An 11992-nucleotide genomic window follows, 5' to 3' on the forward strand; every position below is an offset into this window, starting at 1 on the left:
GGCTTTAGCACACAGCGCTGCGCAGATTAAAAACTGTAAATAAACGCTTAATTTATTTTCTGCTACGTCGAACACACTATTAGCAATCCACAAACCGAATATTTTAAAAACAATATTTGAAATTACGTCTTTTCAAAATGAGATGGTTGTGTCAATTCGCCGTTTAATTTTCCACAAGTGACCTTTAAAACTATCATAGCTACCGGCACTGGTATAACTGAATGGATTAAGGTTTTATTGATTTTCGTGCCGATGACACTGGACAGGTCCGAATACATAGTCGGCTGAATGGGAAAGTGCGTAAAAATCAGTATTTTCCGTATTTACTGTATACAGTGACTTAGTCTTTGCCCGTCGCTGCAACGCGATGTCGGACATTTTCCTGTGGAAAAGCTAAATAACCGTTGACCGGACAGCGCACTACATGACGCCGCCAGCTGACCGTGTTCCCGCTTCATTTCTTTCCGGGACGTTGACTGTTCGGCTGCGCCTGGCAGTTTTATGGGGAATATGCTGCCGGTTCACATATATGTCTTCATCGTCAGCATTTTATCCCACACGCTTCCCGGTAGGTTAACTATGCTGAAACTAATTTAATCCTGTCGTAGTTCTTACGAAACTTTGCAGCGTATTATACCGAAAATCGGTGACCTTTGATACTCGCGGTATTTTGACTGCCGGGCGCAGGAAGTCGCTTCGGTTATCGCAGTTTCTGACGCGCATAAGCGATTTCCTTAGAGTAACTTGTATTCCCGTGGAAATCCAGTTCCTGTCGGACACAATTAATTTATGTTTCACGAACACGTCTAATCTGGTCATTTCAAAGGAAGGAAATTCGCTGACGCTTCCGTCGCTTGACGCAGTTGCAACCGCCCGGTGCGGGCAGCCTAATTCCGATTTTATCCAGAGCGGTTTAAAAATTCCACGTTAACAACCGGCTTTCTCTGCACTACTTCTATTTGTATTAAACGAATTTCGAATAAATGACACAAAAACCATTTAAAATTCTAAACGCATCGTGTGAAAGCAGACGGATATAAAAGGCAGAGTAAATCCAAATCGTGCATTATTAATAAGAATCGGGCTTATTGTGCAGGATGGTGTCAGCGCTACAACGCATCGGGGCCGTTAAAGTGCCAGCAGTGCACGCACAACTTCACCGCCCTCACCGCCAACCGCGGCCTGTGCCCGGCGACACCGACCCCCGAGAACATCGGCTTCCGCTTCCAACGGTCCTGCGAGGCGGCCGGCTTCGTCTGCATCACCGAGTTCATTTACTACGGCAAGTACGCGCATTTCTTTCTACACAACGGTTGTACTGTGTAGTGTGTACAAACACGGTTATGAATTTCCTGCGTAAAGGTACAGGTAGAACGTATTAAGCGCAATATAGTAGCCACTATACTACAATTATGGCAGTAATCTATTTAGGCCCGCGCCCAAGCTCTGGCTCTGACTCAGAGTCTGACCGCTCAAACTCTGACTCTGACTACTCAAAGTCTGACTCTGACTGTCCAAACTCTGACTCTGACTGATTAACCTAAGAATAACCTAAGAAACCTAGGAAACCTAAGAAACCTAAGAAACCTAAGAAACCTAGGAAACCTAAGAAACCTAAGAAACCAAAGATACCTAAGAAACCTATTAAGAAACCTTCAGAGTCAGAGTCAGACTTGGAGTAGTCAGAGTCAGAGTTTGAGTGGTCAGAATCAGAGTAAGAGTCAGAGTTGGAGTCTGGGCCATAAATTTAATTCTTCGCCGAATGATTATGATAAATAAATTGGATTGATAATTTCTTCCATTTTACGATAAATCAGCGGTCTTGTATACCCCGCCAACGAGCGTGTACTTCCAGTTAATCCCGACAAGTACCCCGACTACGGCTACCGCATGGACTGCTTCCCGGAAGGGCAGTGCATGGGGAGTTTCATCACGCGGTTGAACGCGTCGGCCGCGCTGAACCTGCAGCAAGGCCAGAGTATGCTGTGTTTCAAGTGCGACGATCGCGACTACTACGCCAACAAGATATTCGGCTATCCCTGCCAGACCCGGCGGTTTGAGGAGAACCTGGCCGTCTTCCTCAGCAAAGCCACGGATTTCGCCCGCGCCGATGGGGTGTTAAATTCCGCGCTGCAGCGAACGGCCGCCGGCAGCCGTGTTTTTCTGTTGTTTCTCGTATGTTCTACGCTAACCTTTCGTACAACAAAATTGTGACCTTTACGCTGATCGTTTGTATAATAAATTGTGACCTTACCGATGACCTTTTCTATATCATAGCGTAGACTACAGCTTTAACATGTGCATAGTGAGTTGCTCGGTCTTGTTCGGCATCAGAAATAACAGGAAGAAATTGCAAAAAATAAACGAACAAAAAACGGAGAAATAATCACTACAGGTATCAATAATCAAAAACCGAACAAATAATCGTATGGGTTAAAGATCGAAGCAAAACACACGGTTACAAACAAACTACGGAAGTGAATAAAGGTCACCGTCCTCAACCCTGTACTGCAGCAAAATTTGCACATTCCACGTTGACCTTTTCTACAAAAGCTGATGCATACATGAAAATAAATAAAAATAAGAAATAATGATACGTATTTCTAAATAAAATCCGAGCAAAAAAATAATATATACGTAATATTGTATAATGTGACCTTTCGTGTTTTGTCTCGAAACTACCACAAAACAACCAGCAATGCAAGAATGATTAACGGTAAAGGTAACGCCAGCACCCTCTCCGCGGCCGCCGTCGTTTCCTCGTCGTAGTCATACGGAAACGGCGTGGTCGTCGCGTAGAAGTCCGGGAGTTTGGTGGGCGGCCGGCCGGTCTTCTCGGCGGCAGCGGCGGTGTCGGCGAACCAGCGGAAGTACTTGGTCAAAAACTTGATGTTGCAGCCGGTGCCGCCGCAGTGGAAGCAGCTGTCGCTACCGCCTTCGACGCGGCCATCACTGCCGTTGGCGTAGGAGTACGCCAGGCACAAATTCAGCGGAGTGCTCGGACTCAGACAGCCCAGCGCGAAGGCCACCTTGGAGGTGGGCGGATCGGTCGGGTCGCCGAAAATCTCTACAGCCACGCAACAACCGGGTCAGTTTTTTAATTGCGTCAGACATTTTTAAGCAAGTCGGACGGTTTTCACGGCAGTGTACAGTGTACACAAATCATTTGACCGGAAACTGGTTCACTTTAGACTTTAAGGTCATAGGTCTTTTACAGCAAAGTTCCAAAAAGATCGGATAATAATCAAACTTTTGGTACAAAACAATGCATTTAAACTTTTCGCCCATTTTAGTTTGGCATATCTCGGCAACCGGATGTTGTGCGCGCAAACGATTTTCAGAATAATGTGTACAAATCATTTAGCTTTAGACGTAAAGTATTACAAAAAAGTGATTCAAAGCGCGCGAAAGCGAAAGTTTTAGTGTATGTATCCCATTTTTGACACCATGTACCGGGCCACTTACTGGCGTAGCTCAGCGACAGACTGCAGCGCCCCGCCGCACAGGTGGTCATCTCCGGCAGTGGCACGTCCATAATCTGAAAATGGGCAAACTTCCACAGATCCTCATTGCACAGCGGCTGCTCACGCTGCGGAAACTGTCGTCGAGGTTTGTAGGCGCAGTTATAGCACTGATCGGTGGGACCGAGAGCTGCAACGCACCGGCCGTCAAACAATTAACCGTTCTATTCCAAAAATGTTCGGCTGAGAAACTGGAGCAAGAGCGACGTACTGGTGGTGGTGGTGGGCCGGCGTGTACGAGTCGGAACGATCTCTGTAAATACAATCCAATTTATTCTTGTTTTAATAAAATCAGTGCAGAGAAAGTAACTTTTTTTTATTAAAAAAAAATTAGTGCAAACTGCAGAGAAGGTAATTTTTTTACGAAAATCAAAAAAGACAAGACTGAGAATTTTTAAAAACTATCACGATGAAATTCGCATGACGTGGCCACACCGGGCGGTGGCAATTGCGTCAAGCACCGGAAGCGTCCAGATTTCTTTCATAAAGCTTGTTAACTAAATTCTTGTAAATTGGATATCAGTTCTAATTTTTTTAAGGAATTTGGCCCGATACATTGTACCAAATTCGGGTACATACTCGGGAACTTTCGCTGTCGCGCACTCCTAAACACTTTTCTGCATTGCTTTAGTACATTTTGTGGCCAAAGGATTTGTATACGTAGGCGTGAAATCCGTTTGCACGCGCAACATCCGGTTCGGGAGTTATTAATAAAATAAAATTCCAAAAGTTTAAACGCGCGGAGGTGCACCAAAAGTCTCGTTATGAACCGATGCTCTTCAGAGTTTGCACGAAAACACACATTACTATGAAGAACGTTTTGGTACCGAACCAGCTTTCGACCATTTTTTTCAAATTTTAAATTAATTTTTAAAATTTTTAAAAATTTTCCATAACTGACAAGCTAGATAAATTTAAGTACTTGCTGTACCCACCAGCGTGCAGACATCCGAGAAAGGTCACGGCGACGGTGTAAAGATATAATCCAGCCAGCACGCGGAACGCCATCGCCGCGGACGCATACTACTGCTTCACAGCGTCCCTCGTCGCATCCGCTGTCCCCTTACGGCAATCCGTTGTGGAAACGGCCAAACAGCGGCTGACCGTATAACGCACAGGTTGCGAGGCTTCCCCCCCAGCGACTCCCATAGATCGCTGAATCAAAGGTTATAATCCAATAAAAATATATATAGAAATATGAAAAACATATCACAGATTATAATCCGATATCAGTACAGACTGTAGATACCCCTGATAATCAAACGTATAGTGCCATTTTTTAGAACTAATCCGCCTGATGAGGATTGTTCCAGTGTTTATTGAGGAGGCGCTGATTCCAGCAGACAGTCATCCTTATTCAGCGTCATCTCTATACACTGTTATTACTGACGTCAAACATCGTTGCTACGGCCATGACTCTGATGGTTTTCCCATAATGTACTTCAGCGATGAATTAAATTATTTTTTCTTAAGGTGAGTAATACTCGTAATTTATAGCACTATACTTGGAGTTAAATTAGGTTATGCAGACTAAATTAACTACATATTTTATTTTAACGAATTAGTAATTAAATTTTAAATTATTAATTTTAATTTATTTTGGCTGGATTCAGAGCAGGAAGACCTGTAACCCTATCCGGCTAGAATGAAAATTTAGCATGGGATTTTCAACCTGGCTGGAACAAATAAACTGCCTGTGTAAAAGAAGAATAAAAACAGAAAATAAATAGTTATGTATAAAATAATTCTGCGTGGCTTAACCGATACTGGATATTCCGCCGGTTGCCGTATTATTAGAACGGTATTAGAATTTCGGATCATTCAGTGTACATTCGAGTGGCGGAACAGTTTTTCCATGTTGACCTTTTCCAGCATATGGTGCGCACATAAACAAAATTAATTATAGAAATAAGAAAATAAATTATGCTTTAAGAACGCAATCAGAGTAAAAAATAAAAACTATATCGTGTATCGTGACCTTTAACAGGTCTCCAACGCCCGCCGCATAAGCAATACAACACTGATTAACGGCACCGGCGATACCAGCGCCACCGCCCGATCCGCTGCCGGCGGCGTTGTTTCCTCGTCATCCGCGCCGCCGTCGTCGGGATAGGGACGCCGCGTGGTCGTGGCGTAGAAGTCCGGGAGTTTCGTGGGGCCGCGCCCGGCCTGGTCGCTGGTGGCGGCGGTCTCGGCGAACCAGCGGAAGAACCGGGTGAGGAACTGCAGGTTGCAGGCGGGCGCGCTGCAGGAGAAGCAGCTGCTGCTACCGGCGGCGGTATAGGTGAAGCCGGCGCACTGGCTCACCGCCACGCCCGACTCCAGACAGCCCAGCGTGAAAGACACTTTGGAGGTAGGCGAGGCGTCGGCCGGCGCGTAGGTCTCTGCAACCGCAACAGTGTTTGTGTGACGATATTCAATAAAGGTCATTACCATAGAGATGCGTTGCCTCATCGCTACAGGGACACGTAGGTAACACGTAAAGGTCATGGTCGACCTGAAAAGAATATTTAAAAGGTGACCACTCCGTACACACCCTTTCACACCCTTTCACTCCGTACACAACCTTTTGCACTACCTCTCATTCCGTGCACAACCTTTTTGCGCACTACCATTCACTCGGTGCACTACCAAACTTTTATATATATTTATATATATTATACTTAAATACTATATATTTATATATATTTATATATATTATACTTAAATACTTGTAATCTATATTACTACAGAAAAGCAAAACTACAAAAAAAATATTACTTACTACTTTTTTGCAGCATCATGGGACCGTTCCGACGAAGACGTCCTGGTGTATGACAGCGTCGGCAAATAGCTCACGTAGCAAGCGAAGATTGAATAAACAAGCGTTACGGAGCAGGTCTTGCGGAGATCAGGGTGAAAGACGTTGCTTTTCAAAATAAAAAAAAACGGTCGAGATTGCGCATTTTTTTTATTCCAGAAATACAGTAACTCTGCTGTGAAAAAATTAAAAAAATTTAAAGCTTGTATACGGAATGAAAGGCAGTGCAAAAAGGTTGTGCACAGAATGAAAGGGAGTGTAAGAGTGGTCACCTATTTAAAATTCGCACTATTTTCTGTTTTCCCTGTGTAATTCATAGTAAGCGAGATTCCCACGGAAATCCCGAAATAGAACTAAGTTTCTGTTTCACGAAAATTTCTAACCCAAACATTTCAAAGGAAGATAACCCAGGGATTTCCGGCGCAACTGACGCATGTGACAGTGCTCAAAGGCAGCGGAATGCGAATAACATCGTGACTGATTGTGAAAATTCCCATTCCAATGCATTTTAATTTTACGTCCCAAAAAAAGACGTTAATTTCAATAAAAAAAATTATAATATATAAGGATTTTAAAAATGTTTAATGACGGAAAATTTGGAGACTTCCAGCATCTGGAAACAGTTGCGACCGCTCGGTGCGGCAGCGCATCGGCTTTTATGGTGCATAGAAAAATCTGGCGTTTATCAAGCAGTGTACAGGCACATATATGCATCGAATGTATATAAACGAATAGAAACCGAATGTAAAAGAAATAAAGAATAAAAAATGAAATAAAATCCTGGATGTACAAGAAACTGGTCGACACTGACGTGGGTGACTTACTACTGTAGTTCAGCGACACCGAACAACGGCTAACCGGACAGTCGACCATGCCCGGCTTGGGAACATCCAGGAAGGTGAACTCCTTATCCTGCCACAGATTCTCCGCGCAGGCAGGGTTGGTCGGTGGCCCCGAGGGTGTGTAGGTGCAGCGGTAGCACGGGGTGGTCGGACCTAGAGCTATATATACGCAGCCAGCCAATAGCCGGATTATTCGCACTCACAAAACTAATATCGCGGCAGTGATCGACGTACTGGTGGTGGTTTTGGTGGTGGCTTGCGGAACTATTACTATAAAACAGTGGATAATATAAATAAACATAATAACAGCAATTAATATAAATAATATAAATAAACATAATAACATCAAATAATATAAATAAACATAATAACATATAAATAAACATAATTAATCGATTACGAATTTATATAAGCCTTGCCAGCAATGACGTTTAGTAAGAAACTATTTTTACGTACTTGTTTATTTATTATTATTGTTTAAATGGAAATTTTAATAAAATAAAATATTTTTTAAGATTTTAATAAAATACCTTTGGACTAAATAATTGCAGAAATAAATAATTTTACAAGTACCTACTGGCGTCCAAGCAGCCGAGAAAGGTCACGGCCGCGGTGTACACCCCAGCTGGCACACGGAACGCCATCTCCGTATGTGCAGTCCGGGAAGCATACTAATCCGTCTCCGCGTTCGTCGTAGCTGCGGCCAGAAATTGCCTAGATTAGCGTTGTTTTGTTTGTAAATCTCTCCATAAGACTTAATCCTGAATGCACAGATGCATTTTTATGATAATTTATATAGTCTGTGGATATCTGACCGTCAAAATTTGCTGCCCTTCGTATAATAATAATTACCGCTGCATAGCGCGACGTTTGATTAAGCCGTCAATATAATTAATGTACGTTGGTACAGTACGCAGTACTTACACTTGGTCAATATAACTTATACTTTAATTGAGAACCGGTCGATTGTACGTTGCGTCGCTTGACAACAACAGAGCAACGCAGCGTAGTGTGATAACAAGCTAAGAATTTGTGTATGTGTACTTGTATGTACATGTATTTTTTATGTACTATTATTTACTTATTATCTTTTATGTGTGTTTTTATTTTTTATATAGATATACGTGTATTTTTTTTACGTATTTTTAATAACCAATACTTACTGTATTTATATGTGTACATGTACGTGTATGTACGTGTATGTTTTATGCACTACTATTTATTATTTTTTATGTATTTCTTGTTCATGTTTTTATGAGTATTTTTATGTTTTTACGCACGTGTATCGTTTACGTATTTTTTTAGAACCAATGATTACAGTATTTATTTGTGTACGTGTATGTGCCTGTACGGGTATTTTTTATGTATCTTTTATGTAGTATTTATAGTATCTATTAGTACTGACCAGTGCTTACTATAGTACGATTATGAAAGGACTGGTAGCCGACCATAGACACCCGACACGTACCAGCAAGACATCATTGATAAAGTACTTCGACAGCGCGATTCCCGGGAAGTGATCCGGTACATATCTGCAGCACTGAATTCATCGCTTCCGCTCACTTCCACGCACGTTGTTGGATTACTTTTTAACGTTGTGTAGCCAAAAGATTGGTATACAGGCGCAAAGTTCGTATGCGCGCGCAGCATCAGGTTGCGGAGTTGTTCAGGTAGCAAAATGTCATAGGTTTAAATGCATTCAGGTGTACCAAAAGTCTCATTATGGGCCGATTCCTTTCAAATTTTGCACGTAAATGCACATAACCATGAAAATCGTTCTCACACCGATCCAAACTTCCACAATAATTTTTTTTCGAATTTTAAAACGGGTTTTAAAATTTTTGAAATTCATTTTAAAATTTGAAAGGCATGCTAGAACAGTGGATTGGTGTAAGAACGATCTTCATGGTTATGCGCATTTACCTACAAAATTTGAAAGGGATCGGCCCATAATGAGACTTTTGGTACACCTGAATGCATTTAAACTTCTTGGAATTTTCTAACAGTCATAACTCCCGAACCGGATGTTCCGAGCAAAAACGGATTTCACGCCTATGTATACAAACCTTTTGGCTACAAAATTCCATAAAGCAATGCAGAAACGTGTTTGGGAGTGCGCGACAGCGAAAGTTCCCGTGTATGTACACGAATTTGTTGCTGTGTACCGGGCCAAATCCCTTAAGCTGATTCCTGGCAAGGGAATCCAGACCGGATTCCGTCGACACTTTCGACGAGATGATGTCTGGATTCCCCTCCCTAAGAATAACGTCAACCGGTTTCTTCTTGTCCACCAGTTCACCCAGGCGGGGCGACGCGCAGTTACCCCACAGCTTCATAGCTTGACGGGCGTCGGGAATCCCTTGGCAGCGACCCAACATGCCGTCCACATGCTACTGCCCATTATAATAAGCGGATCCTGTCCGAATTCCGCATTTGTCCGCCAGGAATAGTATTTACTTACTACTATTACGAGAGAATAACAGCGGAATCTCATCAATGCAGCGGGATGACATCAAGCCAAACAAGCTCAATTACCCTGTCAAAGACTTACAGGCGCGCTCTGTCATTTGTTGAATATAATTTATATAACCGTAAAAATTAATCCCATCGGCATCGGCAATTCAGGTTACTCTGGGCGCTCACGATTTAGAAATATGTCTACCGTACGTCATAGACATGTCTACGAATAAAATAGTGAGCGGCACGAACGTACGGTACCCCTGCAAAATGGAAAACAGCGGGGAATGCAAAATTCCGTCGGAAAACGACGGTAAAGATTGCGAGTATGTCCGCAGAAAGTTAAGCACCGTATCGATGCGTTCAGCGACGATCCATGATCCCGTGAGTGTGTGACGGTGTGCAGTTGGATTCGCGGGACGCTGTGTTCGAGGCGGGAATTAACAAGCGATCAATGCAACGAAAACGGCGCTGGAAAATTCCTTGTGCCAGCGAACGTGCTGACAGATTATGCTCCATACTTAGCCGCACGTCAATATGCTTGAATCTGGTACTTTTCCGCTGCTCAACAACGTCTTGCTGCACGTTGTTTTAGTGCATTCGGAAGGCATAAATGTTTTGTATACTAGTACATCATATAATTATCAACAAATGGTATATGGGCACAACATCGGAACTTTCGCCGGTTGAGTTACGCCAACCTAAATAAAATGGAGGAAGAAGATGTTTAAAGGTTGCCTGATGTATTAGCGACTGAACATGAGGTGTCTGCAAGGCTGTATTTTTATTCATCACGTAAATGATCAGTCGAATGATCCTTAGCAATAGCGAAAGCAACCGGGTACGTATCTGTGGCACTGAATTAATCCGCGGGAATTCCCGCTTTCGTGCACTTCCAAACACTTTTCCGGATTGCTTGTTAACATTGAACGTTATGTAGCCAAACGGTTTGTATACACAGGCGTGAAATTTGTTTTGGCGCGCAGAGTATCCAGTTGCGGAGTTATCAAGGTACCAAAATCCCAAATTTTTAAATGCGTTCAGGTGTACCAAGAGTCTCATTACAGATCGAATCGATCACCTTCAAGTTTTGCACGGAAATACACACCGTCATGAAGGTCGTTCTCACACCGATTTCCGTTGCAAAATTTTCTTAAATTTTTAAAATGAGTTTGTAAAATTTTGGACGTCGTTTTAAACTTGGGAAAACGTGCTGCAACAGTAAGGGGTGCGCAATTTTTGTTCACAACGCCATGGGTCGCCTTATGATCCAAGATCATTAAACCAACCATTTCGTGGTGAATTCCGCAGCACAATTCTTTAAGCTGAATTATTTCAACTCGCCATCGGATTGTAGAGAACGCAGCAAAGATTGCCGATACAAGTAACTACACAGCAATTTTCATAAGCCGATGAAATGACTAAAGAAATGGCTTCAGGTTTTCCTGAACAATTTATCTGATTAATGTTGAGAGAAAAAATGACATACCTGAATCCACGGGACACCAGTAACTCTGCAGGAATACGGCGTGGAAAAATGGATTTAACTCGACTCGTGGGCTGTTGCATAACAGCGGAATGCGAGACGTGACGTGAATTGCAGGACTCTGTGAACGTCGAACCGTCGAACGCACATTGTTGCCAGGATAGCATAGTAACACAAGTCGGTCCGGAACGAGGATCACAAGTGTACCCGCGAAATAAAATATAAGATTAATCCGACCACAAAATACGTACCGGAAATTACGTTCCGGAATATGCGCTTCCATTATCGGTGACAAAAGTTATCAAAGCCGCATTCGTCTTCCTGGATCCCGATGTTCAACCCAACGTCTTGGGTGTCCGCTGTGTAGACGAGGATTACAATGTCGGGAAACGTCAATCCTCGTCTCCCTGTGGCCACCCAACCTGTACCTGCTGCAGGCAACAAATGAACACCTTCAGCACGGCATCTGTTGGTCTGTTCTTTTATGAATCGTTCACGGACTAGACGTCTCAGGAAATCTTGTCGCGATGAATCGGCAACTGTTCCTGTTAGTGGCAGGTGAAAGCGGCAGCACTCAAACCGACACGACCACTGTCCTTCATCCGATGGTCGGATAGCGTCGCGCTGATGCTTGACAATTTGCGGGATGTATCCGTGGCGTCACTGCGGACATCCCGGCGCTCGGTGGCTTCATCTACATGAAGCACATTCAAAGGGGATAACGTGCTTCGCGTACACCAGGCCGCTGAGACGGATCCGGCGACGGCCACATATCAGTATTCATGGCCTTTATTCACGGTTTCCCCGGTGGCGGTCGAATCACACTAGCTAAGTGCATCACCGGTGGGGCAGCCGGCAGACGGCTGGCGAATGCAGCAGAATGTTG

General features: G+C 43.5%; 3 protein-coding genes across 7 annotated transcripts; 1 reads left to right on the forward strand and 2 right to left on the reverse strand.

The window, feature by feature from the left end:
• The first annotated feature begins 74 nt into the window (after positions 1–74).
• On the forward strand, positions 75–2269 carry LOC129602570 (uncharacterized). Its single transcript, XM_055501624.1, has 3 exons — positions 75–568; positions 1097–1282; positions 1856–2269. Exons 1-3 carry the CDS (start codon positions 502–504, stop codon positions 2212–2214), a joined length of 612 nt encoding a protein of 203 aa, XP_055357599.1. The 5' UTR covers positions 75–501; the 3' UTR covers positions 2215–2269.
• Positions 2270–2346: 77 nt separating this feature from the next.
• On the reverse strand, positions 2347–4868 carry LOC129602243 (uncharacterized). The gene is made up of 4 exons (XM_055501274.1): positions 4457–4868; positions 3733–3774; positions 3466–3651; positions 2347–3067 (listed from the first exon to the last, which is right to left on the reverse strand). The coding sequence occupies exons 1-4, from the start codon at positions 4527–4529 to the stop codon at positions 2679–2681; spliced, it is 690 nt and encodes a 229-aa protein (XP_055357249.1). The 5' UTR covers positions 4530–4868; the 3' UTR covers positions 2347–2678.
• Positions 4869–5325: 457 nt separating this feature from the next.
• LOC129602345 (uncharacterized) lies at positions 5326–9992 on the reverse strand. Of its 5 annotated transcripts, none has more exons than XM_055501596.1 (5): positions 9715–9992; positions 7741–7860; positions 7398–7433; positions 7146–7322; positions 5326–5905 (listed from the first exon to the last, which is right to left on the reverse strand). In XM_055501596.1, the coding sequence occupies exons 2-5, from the start codon at positions 7805–7807 to the stop codon at positions 5502–5504; spliced, it is 684 nt and encodes a 227-aa protein (XP_055357571.1). In that variant the 5' UTR covers positions 7808–7860; positions 9715–9992; the 3' UTR covers positions 5326–5501. The 5 variants fall into 5 exon arrangements, with proteins under 5 accessions (XP_055357571.1, XP_055357586.1, XP_055357497.1 ...); XM_055501611.1 differs by lacking the exon at positions 9715–9992 and adding an exon at positions 9230–9700; XM_055501522.1 differs by lacking the exon at positions 9715–9992 and adding an exon at positions 8632–9213.
• Positions 9993–11992: the final 2000 nt, after the last annotated feature.

Source organism: Paramacrobiotus metropolitanus, unplaced genomic scaffold, assembly GCF_019649055.1.
Source record: "Paramacrobiotus metropolitanus isolate TYO unplaced genomic scaffold, Prichtersi_v1.0 Parri_scaffold0000001, whole genome shotgun sequence".
Taxonomy (NCBI): Eukaryota; Metazoa; Tardigrada; class Eutardigrada; order Parachela; family Macrobiotidae; genus Paramacrobiotus; species Paramacrobiotus metropolitanus.